The sequence below is a fragment of the Eucalyptus grandis genome, chromosome 8 (assembly GCF_016545825.1).
Source record: "Eucalyptus grandis isolate ANBG69807.140 chromosome 8, ASM1654582v1, whole genome shotgun sequence".
NCBI classification, from domain to species: domain Eukaryota; kingdom Viridiplantae; phylum Streptophyta; class Magnoliopsida; order Myrtales; family Myrtaceae; genus Eucalyptus; species Eucalyptus grandis.
The window spans coordinates 54,557,229-54,576,042 of NC_052619.1; the positions used below are offsets into that span (position 1 = coordinate 54,557,229).

Consider the following 18,814-nt stretch of genomic DNA (forward strand, 5'->3'; position numbering starts at 1 on the left):
TCGTGAGATTCCTGGACCAGTATTGTGCAGGTTGGTCCTCGGTACTGAAAGTTTAGGGTCAATCCAACCCAAACCAACCCTGATTATATATATTATTTATAATTTTTCATCTAGAGAAAAACCTAAAAACAAACGACGTCAACAACATTAAATAGTTCCTTAGTAAAGAGTCCAAGCAATTTTACGATATTATTTAATAAATTATATTTTTAATGTATATTACAGCGACAATAGTCATAATTTACAAAAGAGGAAAATATTTTTATGAGGAATCCTTAAGGCATCCAAAAGGGCATAAACAACTCTTCACATCATCTTCCTTTAGTATTTGTTCTCTTTTGTTTTATTTGTCCTCTTAGTCTTCAATTTGCCAAAATTGAAAAAACAATTTCTCTGCTTGCTACTTGACATTCGCCTCACTCGCTTTTTGGTTATTCGTGCCGCTCACCGCTCGATACTCGCCGCTTGTTGCTTGACGCTCACACCACTTGACGCTCACCGCTCGCCTCTCTTAGCCAACCTCACTTGTCACTGAACTCATTGGATTGGTTTGATTCTCGATCACCTTTTTAGGGAATAAAAAAATGAAAAAAAAATTATCAATTGGGTCAATCAAACCGAACCCATTGGGTTTGTCTAGTCATCGGTCATAAGCTTAATAGGGTCGGTTCTCGGTCTTGAAAATTGAATATCAACACTGTGCAAGTTGGTCTTAGGGTTAGAGAGTAGATCGGTTCAACCCGAACCATGTTCACTCCTATCAACTACCATTTTGATATAGTTTTAATTACATATGTTGGTTGTTTGCGTCGACACTATTCTCTAGATCAATTGAGTGAAAATTTGGATATTGTCAAAATTTAATATATAAACCTTATAGTTAATTTTAACCAAAAAAGAAAAAAGACTTTTTAAGATATTTTGAAAATAAAATAATAACACATTTTAGTAAAAGTACTTATTTAAACAAAGTCCATGAATTTCAATATAGTATTTAAACTTTTAATTTGTTTTAGGACTAGTTTGACTATGTAATAAAGTTCGAAATACATTAAACAAATTAAAAATTAATGCACCATACTATACATCAAGCTAAAGTTTAAGGATCACATTTATGAATTATATTATACATTGAGCTAAAATTTAGGGGTTATATTAAATAAATTAAAAATTTACAGGTTACGTTACATATTGAATCAAAGTTTAAGGGCTATTTACGTTATTTTTTCCGAAATAAAAAGCTTCATGGAAAGGCATCTTTATAAGATCCAACAAGTGACCCACTATGTTTTGCAATTTTTTCCATAAATAAGCGACACTTGAATTGGACATAAAGAGTGAACTGGATCAGAACAGAACCTGAAATCTGGAGGCGACCGACGTGTCCGGTGTGTGCGACTGTCAAATCCATTTATTCTCTCTCTCTCTCTTTCTCTCTCTCTTACAAACACACACAACTCTCGCAGATTTCGTCGCGAAACAGCAACTCCTTTCCATCTACGAGATTCTATCCAGTCGCCGATCTTTTCTGGTTCTCTCCACCTAAATCTGATTCTCTCTCTTCGCTCCCTCTCGATGCAATCTCCCAGAAGACGTTCAAGGTACGAGCTTCTCTTTTTTAATCACATACCCTGTTGCAGTACGATTGCCTGTAACGTAACAGAGACCTCCAGAGGAAAAAGAAGAAGAAGAGGAAATCGGGTCTTTTCTCTTTTGTCTGGTCTTTGTGCTTTGCTCTCCTCCTCGTCCTCCTTTTTGTCGGCACATCACTGTCCATCTGCATCTTTCATCTGCAGCTTCGGATGGGAGTTTCCTTTTCCCCAAGTGGATTGTGGAATTTCCCTCCTCGTTGAAATTCTTGTCCGTCCCCTGTTTTCTGTTTTCCTTGCTTGAGCATGCTCTTTGATTTATTTGGAAAAATGGGCTGGCTTTGAAATGCTCTTGGTCGTCGCCGGGAGCCAATGTTTGCAGGTTCTTTTGGGGTAATGAGCTTTCCTTTTGGGGGGGCAAAGTCTTCGTCTTTTGTCTTTGCTTTTGGAACCTCATGCTTCTGCATTCGCCGATCGCAAGCTTTTGAAATTTGAACGTCTCTGGATAGTATGAGCTGGGTCTTTTCTGTTCCTCTCTCTTATCTTTCTTTTCGAATCGCAAGCAAAGTCGGCCGCATAATTTAGTGCGCTTTCTCTGTTCTTTATTTTGTTGAACTTTCTTATCATCGTTTTTGGCCTCTTTACATTCGTTTGAACCTGGTTCGTGGTTTTCCTTACCCATTACTATAATGAATAAATAAGTACATAAAAAATCGGTAGTGCTGTCTCTGAAAATGCCTTATCTTTTCTGCATCATTGACTGAGACTCAGAGCTCCGTCCTTTTTGAGATTCTTGTTTTTTACGCTGCTGATTTTTAAGGCGGGTATTTCTCCGATTACGATAAAAAGGCTTCCTTTATATGGAAAAGGAATCTGCTTTCTCCTCATTTTCTTGTCATCAATAGCAATTAATATACTCAACAACTGTAATAATGTACTATATATACTGCACAAATTCTCTCCACAGAAAACTAAAAGTGCCCGCGGCGGTCATGATTTCAACTATCACACCTTGTCTCTCGCGACAAGTAAACAAATTCTGAAGCCGCGCTGCTCATTCGTGTCCAGTTAAGAAGATGAATTTCGTAGTTTTTTTTTTTTTTTTTTTTTTTTTTTCGTATTTTCGATTTATTTTGGTAAAACTTTATCTATTGATATATGAAAAGAACATGTCTTGATGTTGTGCATGTGCTTTGGAATCTTATTCTAATCAAGAAACCTATAAGCTACAGTTCATTTGCATAATCTTAATGACCAGAAAGTTCTTTTCTTAATTATTTTCTTCGGCCTAGTGGGGTTATTATAAAATGGGATAGAACCTGGGAGAAACGCAGAGTCTCAGCCTTTTTGTGTTCTTTTGCTTCTTCTTCTTGATGCAGGTCTGGATCTGATCACACATAAACTCTGACCCAGAAATCATTTCAGTTTCGAATGGAGGGCGACTCATTCTCGGGGCTTGGCAATGGAGCGCAGAATGACGGGAGGGTGTTGCAGACATTCCGGAAGAGCTTTGTGCAGGTCCAGAACATATTGGACCAGAACAGGCTTCTCATCAGAGAGATAAACCAGAATCATGAGTCCAAGATCCCAGACAACCTGAGCCGCAACGTCGGCCTAATCCGAGAGCTCAACAACAACATCAAACAGGTCGTCGACCTCTACGGTGATCTCTCTGGTGACTTCTCGAAGATCATGGATGCTTCCTCTGAGGACAATTCCTCTGGTAGCAGGACAGGCACAAGAGAATTAGGCCTGCATAGGGAAAAAGATTTTCTCGACTCCATGTATGAAACAAGCTGATGTTGAATTTTCTCTTCAGCTTTCTTCCCCTATCTAGCTAGCTAGTTCTTAACCTTGAACTGCCTTTTCCAAATGATTTTCTGAGGTTCATCTCAGTTTGTACGTTAACTAACTGCTTGTGGCTGTGCAAGTATGATCAAAATGGACCGTGGTTATGATATATAATTCTATAGTTTTGTCTTCCAAGAGTGCTAGTTTGTAATAAAACAACAGAGCAAATAGCCATTCGAAGCAGGAGTCTTACCACCCGGTAAGGATCTTTTAGCCAAAAAAGCTGAATTCCATGTATATAATTCTTGTCCATGACTATGAAAACACTCTATCAAAACGCTTTTCTTTGTCTTCCTTTTCAGTTCAAGCCAAAAGCATCATGCCCTACCTAACCCTGTTGAAATCTGAGGATTCGGCAGTGACTTCCTTCTTTTCTCTTTTTGGTACCCATGATTGTTTGCCCAGAAATTCACTGCTGATGATTCCTTTTTCCCTGTGCCTGTGCGGAGAATTGAACTTGCATGCATAAAAATCTGAGAAGATGCCGTGGGAAAAGAAAATAGGGGGAAAAAGGCAGCTTTTCGTTCTAGCACAATTTGGGCTCTCTCTCTCTCTCCCCCTCTCCCCCTCACATTCCCATACAGGAACAGAATCTCAGATGTGGGGGTGATCAGCTTTTGACCATTCTCGGCGTGTCTTATTTAGTGGGAAATATCATAAGATATTACCATGAAGATTACTGATTTTTTTTTTCTTTCTTTGGCTAAATTTTGCTTTGAGTGGGTAATGGGTACGGAGCTCGTGATGTACACAAGAGTTAAGACTAGTACATATGCCTTAATCACGCTGAAATCATGATTTTTTTTTTTTTTTTTTTTTTTGGTATTGTGAAATCATGAATTTTTTAACTTAGTTTATTGTCACAAAAGTATGGGTGACTTGAGTGGATTCTGTGTAACTAAACCGTTCTTTAAAACCTTGTTGCTTTTTCCTATTTCTAGTCCTTCTACTTATTGTTGTCGTTTTCAAGATGAAGCAATTGAATAAGATTCAAGAATCATGATGGAACACAGTGATTTTGAATGATTAAAACTGTGTTTGATCAAAATCACAATAATTACAGCACAAAGAATGATAAAAAAAGACTGAGATTTTGCAAACCCTTGAGAGGACTACAAACTGGAAGATGGAAAGTAGAACATCTTTAACAAGAGAACTACAAAGGAGGATGCTGAGGTGGTCCGGGGACGACCTTCTGATTTTGCAGGCTGATGCCTCCTCTTGTTCCTTCTACCTCTTTTATAGAGGAAAATACTAGCTTGCACTCATGATGCGTTTGTTCAAGCATTTGCAATGTCCTTAATGGTGCAAATGAAAGACCATTCTAGTTTTGAAATCAATTTTTAGTCACAAATTAATTTTTATTTTTCTATTCTATTTGGGAAGCCAACGAGCAACGATGGATGGTGGAGAACCATGGGTAGCAAAAGATGGCGAGCAACGTTGGAGGATGGTGGCGAATAGTGGCAGGTAGCAAAAGACAATGATGGGCAATGGAGAACGACAGAGGGCAGCATGAGGTGGCTGGCGACGGAGGACAGTGGACGTCAGCAAGTGAAGGAGGGCAACGGCTGGCAACAAATGGCTGTGGCCAGCAAGCAACGGCGATGGCGAGTGGGTGATCGGCTAAGAGTTAGGGCAAGCACTAATAAGAGTTTTTATTTATCATCTCTATTCCAAAATTAGAAAAGTAGAAATTTTTTACTTCTCATTTGTGTCATAAACTTATTTCTTAACTAAAAATTTGTTCCAAAAAATAGAAAATTAAAATTCCGTTACCAAATTTATGTTTCAAATCTATTCCCAAAAATAAAAATAAAAATAGAAAAATAAACAAAAAGAATAGTTATTATGCACCCCTTTAATATACTAAAGCTCCTTAAGCAAATGCAAATACCATTTAGTGAAATTTATTTCCGGGGTGCTTTGGGAATATGCAATTGCATCTCCAAAGTTCTCTAAAGGCTTTTAGCCCAAGATAGGTCCAGAAATACTTGGAATGTTGCATTTCTAGGATGCAAACATAATTTTTTTCTTCTAACTTTATACTCGCTCAACTTTCATAATTCCATAAATGTTTATGAAAATCCCAACTTTGCCTTAGCCACTAGTAGCTCACGAGCGGCTAGCATGATGATTCAATAAAACTTCAGAATAAGTCCAAAGACTCCTTTAGTAAGAACCATTGGATCATCACTTATTCATCCACCTCCACCCTTGTGGTAGCAATTGAATTTCGCTATAAAATAGTTTGAGATTTTTTATAAAAAAAAAATCAGCAAAAATTATTTACAAAGTATAATTTTTACCAAATGATGTTTACATTAAAGTTGCTTTTCAATGTGTGTTTAAAATACACTTTAACAAACACTATTTTGAAAAACCCCATTACTTGAAAAGTCTTTGCATTTTCTCAAAAATAATTCCCTAAAGTTGAACCAAACTCACCCTTAACGTGTTGTGTTGCCTTTCCTCGTTTTTTCATAGGGTGGTTGGGATTTTTTAATATTTAAACTTTTGACTGTAAATCTATCTCCTCTTGAAAAGTAGATTCACTTTTGAAAAGTAAATTGTTCAATAGCTATGCTTTCACCATCTCTTGAAAACTATTTTTCTATCCAATTTTACGTCAAATCTACCACATATCAATCTCAATCTTATCAATTGTGCAATAGTTGATGAATGATTAATGCCCTCAACTAAAAGATCATATATATATTTCTCTTTTTAGATCTTTTAGTTTACTTGTTTTTCCGCTAGATTTTTACACGTGTTTGTTGCAATGGCTTTTCTAGGAATCTCACGTCTCATCTAGCCTCATCTACTAATGAGAACCATTCGATTCCTTCATTGCGTACATCTGACTAGTCTCGTCTCATCTAGCCTCATCTACTAATGAGAACCATTCGATTCCTTCATTGCGTACGTCTCACTAGTCTCTTCTCGTCCAACTTGGCACTCATTCATTGCAATGCTTTCAGGGTCCTCTTGAGGACTTGCTAACTGTTTGGCTCATAAGAAGTCGATTTTGATTGAAATGTAACACAATCACAACATTACTCCAATATTGTACTATGTGAAAGTTAAAATAGTCGCTCACGGATGTTAAAAGTATAATTTGATTCATTACTTTATAACCAACTTCTGTAAATTAATTTCTATATTCTAAAGTACGAATCTCGGAATACGCCAAGAGAAATCTATTATTTGATCAAATCATTGGTCAATACAAACCCATCAATCTGCAGTTCTTCAAGACAAGTGCATAAATCATTGACGAACTCCAAGAACAACCCTCCAAAACAACGTACACATTCAAGTAGCAAGGAACAAGCCGACCGTACCTGGTCAATGTTTTGCAGCAGCAGCAGCTATAATTCACCAATTATTCTATTTGGTTCGTGAAGCATCGTTATTCGTTCTCTCAACATCATTGGGAAGCGGAAGGATAAAGACCAGGTTTGGCCATCACGAGACCCAGACAGAGACAAACTGAACGTGCCACCATCTCAAACCTATAGAGTCCCTACCTTTTTCCATCTTTTTTCCTTTTTCCATTGTCGTTTCTTTGCTTGCATTTGCAGTAAACACAGGTCAGAAAGGTGGAGTCTCTACAGCCTTAGGGTTCTTGCTTTTAGGCCAAAATAGAATAATGTTTTGTCTTATAGGGGCATGTTTCATGATTTTACTGAGGACCCCGATTAGGGAGAAAGCTAGATTCTAGCTCAATCATGACTTAATTACCATTGGTGATTATGGTCCCGGGTGATCTCAATCAATGTCATTGAATGCAAGTGAAATGGACCTCCACTAAAGTTCTAAAGAAATGTGAGACATGATTGTCTCTATTCATTACCTAAGCAGCAAGTTTTCTTTGACCCCTTTTGTTAGGTGAGCGCTGGGGATGAAACTCATATTCATTGGGGACCCATGTCATGAGCTAGTCTACAGGTCGCATGTGCTTTGATTTTTGAATTGAAAATCTCGAGGCATGAGATCAAGAGAATTGTCCTTAAGAACAAATTATTCTTTCTTGAGATAATACCAAAAAATGTATAAAATTATTGTATGGATGTTAATTCAACCTTTAATCTTTCAATTTAGCTAATATTTTTTTTTGGTCAATAATTTGACCAATTTAATCATAAACATTTTCATGGTTTGCCAACATAATTATTTCAATTAATTTTGGTCGAAAATCACTAATGTAGACACTGATGGGGGTCCACGTCACACAGTCAGCATTGATGTAGACAATTTTATGAATTTTTTTAATTTTAAATATATTTTATTTTGTTTTTTTTTTCCTACGGTCGATTGCCAAGCCTTGGTGATGACCCGTGGGATTGGCCAGAGGCAATTGCCATTGAGTCAAGGCTAGGCAAAGTTGGACGTTGCCAGATTTAACAAGTTTGAGTCTCTCCTATCGTCATCAAGGCCTGGTGACTAGCCAAGAAAGAAGGGGAAAAAAGAAAGAAAAAAAAAAAGTAAAAAATTCAAAAATTTTATCAAAAATTTCAAAAAAAAAATTAAAATTATCAATTTCAGTGATTTCTAACCAAAATTAGCCAAATAGATTATAATGGCAAATCGTTAAAAGGTTTAGGACTAAATTGGCCAAATTTAAAATTTTAAAATTGAATTAATAGCTATACATAAGTAAAGATTTTTTTTTTTTGGGGTTAATTTTCCCATTATTTCATCTTGGCACCCGCATGGTCTAAATATGAAATGTCCACCAAGGTTTTCGATTAAAGTTGCATTTTTTCGGTTTATATAGTTTTCATTCATTAAGATAAAAAATGAGTAAATACAGATGCGGGTTCAGAACATATCAAAGCCCAAAGGGTTTGTGGGTGATATAAAATCCAATTACAATTAATGCTTTTCTTACATTGCACTTTTGTGATTTCAATTCGGCACCTTATTTGACTCTCGGTTGTAATGGCCCACTTTAAGACCCAAATAAAAAGCGAACCTAGGCTTGAGCTTCCTGCAGACTAACCTTTCAATACGCTTCTTCTACGCTTGATAAGCCATTAATCAAATCAAACTAATCTAAAATCAATTCCAAGGAGGTATTTGGGACACGTTTGGTAACGATTCCGTTTCCGGGAACAAATTCGATCGAAATGATTTTTTTTATTATATTCAAAAACAATTTCTAAACATTTTAAGTCGTTTGGTAACTATCCAAAATTTTTATTCGGAATAGAATTGCGTTTGGTACCGTGCTTCATTGATTCCGTTCCAAATCAATTTTTTAAAAATTTTTAAATTTTTTTTTTTTTTTCCTTTCTCTCCTATTCTTCTTCTTTCCTCAAGTGGCCGGTCGTCGGAGCGGAACCAACCAAACGAGAGCGATGACCTCACCAAAGCGTTGTTGGCCCTCGGCGAGGCCAACCCTCGTCAACCAAGCCTCGGCGGGCAAGGTCGAGCTCGCCGGAGCTAGGCAAGGCCCGCTGGCCACTAGTGGGTTGGGTGAGCCTCTCCGGAGATAGGCGAGGCCCACCTAGCCACCGGAGGGTTTGGGTGAGCCTCGCCGAGATAGGCGAGGCCCACCTAGCCACCAACAAGGCTCGGCCTTGCCAGATTGCGAGGCTCACCCAGCCTCGCCAATGGTTGGGCTTGCCTCCGACAAGCTCACCAGACCTCGCCCTGGCCTGGTGAGCTCGCCGAACAAGTTGTTAGCAATCGGCGATGACGGTAGCAGATGGTGGCGAATGGCGGCGAACGGTGGCAAACAACAATCATGAGATGGCAGTCGATGAAGAAGAAGAAGAGAAAAGGGAATGCGAAGAAGAGTTAGTTTTGATTTTTAGATTTGTTCCCGGAGCATGAATCAAATTTTTTTTTTATATTCTTGACTATGTTCCAAATCTACTTCCGAGAACAAAAAAATAGAAATTTATTTCCGAGAACAAACATTTTACCAAACGAAATTCTATTCCAAAACTACTCCTGAAAACAAAAAATTGGAATCAAGTACTGTTTGGATGGTTACCAAATAGCTCCTTAAACAACATTTGAAGAATTTTACGGTTTCCAGCGGAGCCAAAGCCTCTGTTTGAGCAGCAAACTACGCCATGAAAATTTGCGTGAAGCCATCCCCGAGAAGGCCGACACATGCATGTTATGGCTCCATTGTTTGTCCCTTCCAAGAAAGCCCCTCAATGTTCAGCTTTAAGACACTCTTTTTAAGTGGTTTTCAAACTCGATCCAATGCTTGTATGAGCTTGAATTTTTCTTTGGATCTAGTTATCCAGTAAGTAATACTTTCATGTGTAGTCCAAGGAGCATCCAGTAGCTTCCTGGGTCTGGGACTTGTGTTCAAAGCACAACATTGTTCCTTTCCTTCTAAATTAACCAGAGAACGATGAAGAGAAAATTGAGAGACACCAAGCAATGTTGACAATTAATAGGCCATTCATCAATTCCAGACAAATCCGAGTTCGATATGGTGATGTCTAGGGCCGAATGAGGTCAAAACACCGATGTGAGAAATCGAAATTTGACTACTTTCATCTCGAAGTGCACTGCTTCATCAAACATACTACAAACTTTGTCTTAATCTAGTATTGGCCAGATATTACTGGAGTAGCTTGATATTCCCAAGATATATACTTACCATCACAGTGAGTGCATTGCCATCATACATTCTAGAACATAGTTGACCTAATATTCTAGTGATGCATTTAGATTTGATTCTAGATTGTCGTTAGTACCGTGCATGGGCTAGAATTTTTCGGGTGCTTGTATGGCTAACCGTGATTGTCTTTCCTCACATTAAGCTTTCTTACTTTTGACATCCATTTATTCTATTCCCGTATGATTGGTTCAATTATTTGTGTGGAACCGGGAACTAGATTGTTCATTGCCGGTTTCTAAAATTGACAATCAAGAACCGCTCAAAACTGGCCAACCCAACTCTCAAGTTGGACTAGAACCGTGCTCACCCTTAATAACCACGTTTAAACTTGGCATGCTTTACTTGTATATTTTAGGTGTTTACATATATTATCGTTGGGCATATATTATATGTGCTATTAACTTGCGGAAAACTTGACTTGAAACTTCTTGCACTGTATGCATATAACATCTTACCCATTTTTAATTTTTTTTTTTTAAAGAGAGAGATTATGCGACATTGGAATATTTATCATGGCAGGACAATTGGGTCAGCCCACCTAAAAGATCCGAACTCTGTTGTTTTAGGACAAAAGCAACTCAGCTTTTTAAAGGGGTCAACAAAAGGCAAGAACTTTTTAGATTTGAGGCAAATCTGGCCAATGTCCATTATCGGCATTCCAAACCGGAAATATTCCGTTAGACATCTTTAAAACTTTCCGTTTCCCCCTCTTTTTATATGGGCAACTATATTTTCACATTCTATATTATTAATTCCACCTAATTTTCACCAAAAAGATAAATTTGCCATTGATCATTCAATTACAATTTAAGGTGGTGGCCTCGAATTTACTTACTTTCCTTCCTTTTTCAGCATTTATATTCCTATATACCACTTAGGTTCTATTTGCCATTATTAAGAATTTCACATATTTTTTTTGTGGGCATTTCATGTATATCATATGTTTTTTTTCTTTCTTTTTTTTTCTTTTAGATTATACTTCTGTAGAAATTAGTTTTGTCAATAAAAAAAAAAATCTGAGAAACCTAATTATTTTATTTGTTGTCTAGCAAATTTGTGGTTTAATTGTGGAGTACAATCCATGAAAAGTTTAGCAAGTTTATAAACAAGTGTTTTAACACAATCACTTGTTTATAAACTTTCACTTCTAAGATTAGATTTTTTTTCTTGAGGAAATATTCCTTTAACTCACTTTGTCCCAAATTTGGTTCTTTTATATTTTTGGCAAAAGTCACTAAAAAGCCTGAAGTATGCCCACTGTGGCACATTCACCATAAAATTTTTTCCTATGGTACAAAAAAAACACAAACTTGTGCATATGTGATACACTTACCATCCATCAAAATTCTATGAATGAGAACTATTAAAAATCTACCTATGTGGATGCTTAGAAAGTAAACAATGTTGACATGGCGCACACATGACTTAAGCGAAATAAAAACGATATTATTTTGACTAAAAAATACCTAATGGAACCTTAATAGAGTGTAATGTATTACATACGTACAAGTTTGGGGCTTTTTTACATCACAAGAAAAAAAAATTAGGATATATATGTCACAATGGCATAGTTTGGGATTTTTGATGTTAAAAAAAAAAAAAACCTTCAGTAAATATGTCTCAGCTTCTTGTTGATGTCTTAAGCCATCATTTCTCACTTACGAACTGTTATGGACGCACACACGAGGAAAACTGGACACCGAAATCACTTATACAGTGCAAGAATTGAAAAGAGAGTTTTCTCTATCGATTCTACCTCTCTTTCAAAGTGAAGAGAGATTGAGTGTATACATGGTGTCTTTTGACCTTTGAGGCGAAAACTCTTGCTTGGACCAAAAAAAAAGTTAACTATAAACGATGTACTTAAAGAGCATTTAAGCTAAAGTTAATGTAGTTCATGAACCAAAGAAAATCAAATTAGAGATGGCCATGGCCTTTTGCCGGTTGGGCTCGTCTGGGCCTGTGGTGTTTATGGAAGATCTGATGCAAAAAGAAATAGAAAATGCTGTCTTTGCCAAAGAATGTGTGAATCAAGAAAAAATATTCTTGAAAATCATCGTTAAGTAAAGGCGGGGCTATAGGCTTGTGTTGCTGACCAAAGGTTTTCACTGCCTAGCAAGGGAGATTGGCATACCATCCTCAGTGCTCGAGCATTAAAGACATTCTTATCTCGACTAATGACGGTATTAAAGCTATGCAGGAGAACTTGTCCTTCTTCTGGACTTTCTACAAAATGTCTGGATTGAAGACAAATCCAGGAAAGGCCGGGGAGATCTATACTTCTATAGGGTCTCAGCTGATCTTTCGGAAGAAATAGTGCAGGAAGTGGGTTAAAACTCGGCTCTTTCCCTGTCAGATAACTAGCACAAATTCTTCCATCTGGTAAGCTCTCAGAGAAGGAATGTAAGCTCCTCATCGACAAGATTTTGAGCAGAATTAAAAGCCAGAGTTCTCATAGGCTATCTTCTGCTGGATGTTTGCGGCTGCTTAGTTCAGTTCCCTATAGAACTCTTACCTATAAGTTTGGGGGGTTTATAGTGTTGCCAGAGAAAGTGATAAAGGCTATTGAGGGTTGTTTTTTTTTTTTTTTTTTTTTTGGTGAAAAAAGAATATCTCCAGAGCTATTGAGGGTTGTTGTAGTGCATTCTTACGGTCTGGTGCCGAGATGATAACTAAGTTTGGTAAAGTCAAGTGGGTTGTTGGTGTTTGTCTGCCAAGAAATGAAGGTGGATTGGGCCTCCATCGATGGAATAAGGCTGTTATGATGAAGCTTATACGGACGTTCACTTGCAGGAGCTGGCTCATTGTGGATAGCTTGGATTAACGCCAGTGTTATAAAAAGCATGAAAGGCTTTTGGCAATCGATATTTCCCTGCTTCTTCCTCTGACGTTTGGAGGAAAATCTTGGAACCAAGAGATGTTATGGAGCCTATGATTCAATATGTCCTAAGTAGATCTGTCAAAATAGTTCTTAAGCCCATATGTCACCTATTTAAAATATAAATAAATCATATATCGGTCACTCTAATTTTAAAGAGTATCTTAAATGAGTTTTAAATTTAAAGGCATAGATAAATGGGTCTAAATAGGTTGAGTTTAGAACTCATTTCCAACCCACTAGGTTAACATGCTCTCTCTTCCTCTTTAGACTTATAAAAATATATAAAAGAAATCAAAATTTATAATTATTTTTCTTTTTCTCTTCCTTTTTTTCCGTTTTTCTTCCTTCCTCCATCTTCCTCAGGACCTTAGCCGATGGCTAGCCATGGGGACTAGCTAAGTGAGGGACAAGCTCGTTGGAGGTCGGCAAAGGTTGAGCTTGTCGATGTCTGGCACTAAAGAGGTTTGACCTCCTAAACTAGCGAGGTTGAGACCTTGCCAACATTTGGTGCTGGCAAGACTCGAGCTTGCTAGCCTTGAGCAAGCTTGAGCCAGCTTGCCTATGGCTAATCGCCGATTGTCATCGTTGTGACCAACAATCAACCAAAAAAAAAGAAAAGAAAAAAAGTAAAAAAAATGTGAAATAATTAATAATTTGATTTTTAAAAATAAAAATAAAATATCAAAATGAGTGTATAGAGAAAGATCAAATTAGATTTTCCATACCAAATGGTAGAAAATATTTTCTAATTTAATTTTAAATTTTATACAAATATTAGAAAATATTGTTATTTTTTTAGAAAATGACTTATTGGAAAACATTTTCAAGAAATGAATGGAGCCTCTTTTTTTTTTTCAAATATTATAAAAATTATCCACTAGATTTGTATTGCATGAAAGTGTTTTGGTAATATTATTTTTCTAAAAAAAAATATATATATAAGTTTCAGGTCTTTTTAAATTTGATTTAAGGTTTGGTTAAAAAAAAAAAACAAGCTTTCTTAGATTTGGTTAATTGAAATAGGTTGAGTTTGCATTGGGTATTGCTTGAGAAATTTGTATTGCAATAAATGGATCATAAACGGATTAAATGAGTCAATTTGGGATCGATTATTTATGATTTAACCCGACCTGACCCGATTTGACCCACTCATTTGACAGTCTTGTTGTAGGTGATGGTATGGTAAAGGCCATTTTGCATGGTTCGATTCTTGGCAAGTCGGCGACCCATGGGGGCCCTTTGCTGCATAGATCCTCTAGAGTTGTCCACTTGAAGTTCTATCTTTACAAGACGATACAACAGAAGTCAAAGCTGCTAGATCGAACAATGTATCATTACTGGTCCTGTAACATTTATTTCTCCTAATATCAAGGGCAGACATATAACCTGAGATGGAAAGCGACTCCTCCAAAGCAAATTCTCAATTTCGGTTGCGCTCGACGGTTCATTCGACTTAAGAAGGGGTTATTGTTTAGCAACTTGTTTGCGCCCTAAGGAGATCAAATCTGAGGTAAAAGAACGAAAGTCAAGGAAGAAGCCGATGCGATTGACTATTCAAGACTACTGTTGTAGGACCCCTAAAGACAAGGAGGGATATCTTAAATCGGGTCGCAATGGAATGGTAGAGTTATCGAGTCGACAAAGTTGAGACTAACTATCGAGTATTGACCGAGTAATAGAATGTGTTGGGCATGAACAAGGGGAGAAGGAAAATGCCACATTGACAAATACATATAATCTAATATTGATTATGAATACAATTTAAATTGAATATTGAAATTAACGGTGATAAGTCAATATAATTGATTTGGAAGGAGTTTTTGATTGTTGATTGTTGATTGTTGATTGATAGTTGAGTCCACATCAATCAAATCGATGTTAATTGTGTTGAGAGAACAGTTATAATCGTTAAATATGGACTCGAAATATGATTTCAATGAGCAAGGATGGCTATCAAGGGATGCCAGCCAGTCACCCATGGACCGTAGAAGGAGTGCATCTGCACAGGATGAGCATGCACGAGCACTGGAAATACAAGATTTACTAATTTTACTAGAAAGAAAGAAGGTAAAAAGAAAAGAAAATTGACCCATCCAGGCCGTTCAAAGGAGAATCCAATTCACCCATAGCCGTCCGATCCGTCCACCGCCAAGGCCCTCGTTCCTACATATATAGAACCTCGTCCTCTTATCCTCTTCTTCTCCGAAGCTAGGGTTTGCGGAGAATTCGGCACCGCCCGGCACGAGCGCTACAGATCTCGAGCGACCCAACACTTCGTGAAGTGGGCAGTTCAGGAATCTCGCAGCATGGCGACCCAGATCAGCAAAAAGAGGAAGGTCGGTCCCTCGGATGCTTTGGCCTCGTGCTTTCGTTCCTGCTGTTTCTAGCCGCCGAAAATGAACTCTAGTGGAGGAACAATGCTCTGTTGATTCGCGTTTTTTATGGGTGTCGCGTTGATGTGCAGTTCGTAGCTGACGGAGTGTTCTTCGCCGAGCTCAATGAGGTCTTGACCAGGGAGCTCGCCGAGGATGGGTACTCCGGTGTGGAGGTCAGGGTCACGCCTATGCGGACCGAGATCATCATCAGAGCCACCCGCACGCAGAACGTTCTCGGTCTGTTCTGCAGTTGCTTTCTTTCGCGTTCTGATTCTGTAACGAATGTCGGGTCTTTGCTATTTGTTGTGTTTGTAGTTGATTCTTGTGTTGCTGATTGTGGGTTCTGCGATTGATGTGCAGGAGAGAAGGGGAGGAGGATTAGAGAGCTGACTTCGGTGGTGCAGAAGCGGTTCAAGTTTCCGGAGAATGGCGTGGAGTTGTATGCCGAAAAGGTGAATAATAGAGGGCTGTGCGCTATTGCCCAGGCTGAGTCGCTCCGGTACAAGCTCCTCGGTGGGCTCGCCGTGCGCAGGTAGATGCGTGTTCTGAATTGTCATTCTTACAGCTCGATTCGTGTTGTTTGTGATGCTATGGTTGTGTTGATCTGCTGGTGGCGACGTGATCTGCTAGTGGCTACTGCTGTTATACACTCTGTTTCACTGTCTTCGTGGACCTTGTGTGTCCTTTGTGATCTATGATCCAGTGTCCTTGGACAGGTTTTTTTAGAGGTATGCATGTAGACTAGACATGGTTGCATACTGTTGGAGCTGCTTTTGTGGGGTTGCTTTGGTTTGTTTCACCTCATGTCTCTTTTTCCTGTAGTTTGAGATTTTTCTCATTTAAGTGCGGCAATTTTTGCTCTAAATCTATTGCTTGGCCCTCTAATGCTTTGTTGAATCACAAGTTGGAAGCTTTGTATATGGCTTCACTGCATATGCATTTTGAATCTCAAGTAGTGATATTTTTTAAGTGGAATCGTTTATGCTCTCTGCGTGAGGTTTCCATCTGCAATCCTTCATTGGCCTGCTCTTTTTTTCCCTTTTCTGTTCTTGTTTTGGAAGATGGTACTTCAATTTTGTGCCTTCATGTCATCATCCTTGTGGACCATTTCTCCCTTTTCATGCAGTAACTTTGGGGAGGGTACACGGTGGAATATTTTATTCCCACTTAGTTCATTTCTATCTGATAACTTTAGTGATATCCTCCTTTCTCCATAGTTAGGACTAGTTGCCTCCTGCTTTCCTCTTTAAATTGTTCTGCTCTGAGACTGATACTGTCGTCTATAAAGCAAATAGGTGTTTCTGGTACCAAGTTTGTGTCGGAAGATGACTAAATGAGCAATGCATTTCTAAGCCATTTTCACTTTGACACAGTTCAAGCGTATCTTTTGTGGCTTGGTAATGCTACATTTGCTAAATTTCTAAGCCATTTTCCTTTCTCCATAATTAGGACTGGTTGCCTCCTGCTTTCCTCTTTAAATTGTTCTGTTCTGAGACTGATACTGTCATCTATAAAGCAAATAGGTGTTTCCAGTGCCAAGTTTGTGTCGGAAGATGACTAAATGAACAATGCATTTCTAAGCCATTTTCACTTTGACACAGTTCAAGCGTATCTTTTGTGGCTTGGTAATGCTACATTTGCTACATTTCTAAGCCATTTTCCTTTCTCCATAATTAGGACTGGTTGCCTCCTGCTTTCCTCTTTAAATTGTTCTGCTCTGAGACTGATACTGTCATCTATAAAGCAAATAGGTGTTTCCAGTACCAAGTTTGTGTCGGAAGATGACTAAATGAGCAATGCATTTCTAAGCCATTTTCACTTTGACACAGTTCAAGTGTATCTTTTGTGGCTTGGTTATGCTACATTTGCTTCAATTTATTATCCTAAAACCTGAATGTTAATTTATATAATGGGAAGTTAGATGACATTACTAATCATTGTGATTGCTTCATATACGAACCAGGGCTTGTTATGGTGTTCTGCGGTTCGTTATGGAAAGTGGAGCAAAGGGTTGTGAGGTTAGTTACTGAATGCCATCCCATGATGCCCCCAACTTGTTTTCTCAGGCCATAGTGGATTTCATTTGCTGAAATTTCTGAATGATTTATAGGTAATTGTCAGTGGGAAGCTGAGGGCTCAGCGTGCCAAGTCAATGAAGTTCAAGGATGGCTACATGATTTCTTCTGGTCAGCCAGTCAACGAGTACATTGATTCCGCTGTTAGACACGTTCTCTTGAGACAGGTATGTTCTTAAGTGCAATTTCATGGTCATCACCGCAGCGACAACTAAAGGAAATGCACGAGGCATGCGTGCACAGCTTGCATCTGCATCAGCTTCTAATGTGTATGGCGGTTTTTCTCTGTTGGTTCAGGGGGTTCTCGGTATTAAGGTCAAGATTATGCTTGACTGGGACCCCAAGGGCAAACAAGGTCCCATGACGCCGCTGCCCGATCTCGTGACCATTCATCCCCCCAAGGAAGAAGAGCCGTACACGAGGCCCGTAACGGAGACCCCAGACATCATCGACGTTGCTGTACCGGTGGCCTAAACTTATGATGTGTAGTAAATTTTTGTCACGGTTGATGTTGGCCCCTCGACTGATTTTTAGGGCCTTTGGTTGCTGATGTTGCTGGACAGAGAGATTTGCCAGATGCTTTCGTGTTGTTTATCCACCCATAAGTTGTGATACGCAGATGCTTGCGCCCATCAATGTATTCTTTATCTGTCTACATTCGGGTTCCCACTGTTCTTGGCCTCCCGACGCGTTTAGGTCGGTTCGCCCAGGTCTTGTTCGAGATGATTTCTTCGATGAAAATGGTGATGACTCTTTTGAGTAAAATTTCTTGCACGAGTCGGTACATCTTGTAGTGTCAAAGAAGGAATTTGCATTCTCCACTGCTTTTAGCTTTATCTGTCCCCAACAAATCGATCAATTATCCAATGATAGGCAGACGACAGATTTTGCCCTCTTGTCTTTTCCTTCACTGTACCACATCAGGTCCTAACTGCGCTTTATAGAAAAGTCGTGCATGTAATCCGATTTTTGGATGGGAAGGTTTTAGGCTGCTGGAATTTTTTTCAGTTGTTAGAATTTTTAATTTATTTGCCTTGAAACCGATTTTGAAACCTATTATGTTTTACTATTTGGATTTCAAGGTATACTTGAAAATATGTTTTTCTTTTGTTCATTTTTTTTATAGCAGAGTATTATGACTAAAGTGAAAGATAAATGGGGGCGAACGACTAAAGACGAGTCAGGAACAAGCAAAGATTGTGAGGTCTGGAGCAAGCCACGAGCAAGAGAGAGAGGGTGTATCACGAGAGATGGAGATAAAAATGTCAAGGGGAAAATTAAGATTTTGACTTTACAAAAGCAATTCCGACTACGGTCTGATTATTGGGTGGTTTTTCACTCAAAACTGAAAATCAGACCGGTTTTTAAGGTGATCAACTGCAGTTTTTCGTTAG

The 18,814-nt window shown here is 38.4% G+C and overlaps 2 protein-coding genes across 3 annotated transcripts; both read left to right on the top strand.

The window, feature by feature from the left end:
• Positions 1-1,361: 1,361 nt before the first annotated feature.
• Positions 1,362-3,575, top strand: LOC104438148 (protein ELF4-LIKE 3). 2 transcript variants are annotated; one of them, XM_010051233.3, is made up of 3 exons: positions 1,362-1,601; positions 2,557-2,656; positions 2,969-3,575. In XM_010051233.3, exon 3 carries the CDS (start codon positions 3,021-3,023, stop codon positions 3,387-3,389), a length of 369 nt encoding a protein of 122 aa, XP_010049535.2. In that variant the 5' UTR covers positions 1,362-1,601; positions 2,557-2,656; positions 2,969-3,020; the 3' UTR covers positions 3,390-3,575. The 2 variants fall into 2 exon arrangements, with proteins under 2 accessions (XP_010049535.2, XP_039154830.1); XM_039298896.1 differs by lacking the exon at positions 2,557-2,656 and having other exon boundaries at positions 1,367-1,601.
• Positions 3,576-15,141: 11,566 nt separating this feature from the next.
• On the top strand, positions 15,142-18,089 carry LOC104438149 (40S ribosomal protein S3-3). The gene is made up of 6 exons (XM_010051234.3): positions 15,142-15,306; positions 15,435-15,582; positions 15,706-15,877; positions 17,309-17,363; positions 17,456-17,587; positions 17,718-18,089. Exons 1-6 carry the CDS (start codon positions 15,277-15,279, stop codon positions 17,892-17,894), a joined length of 714 nt encoding a protein of 237 aa, XP_010049536.2. The 5' UTR covers positions 15,142-15,276; the 3' UTR covers positions 17,895-18,089.
• The last annotated feature ends 725 nt before the right edge of the window (positions 18,090-18,814 follow it).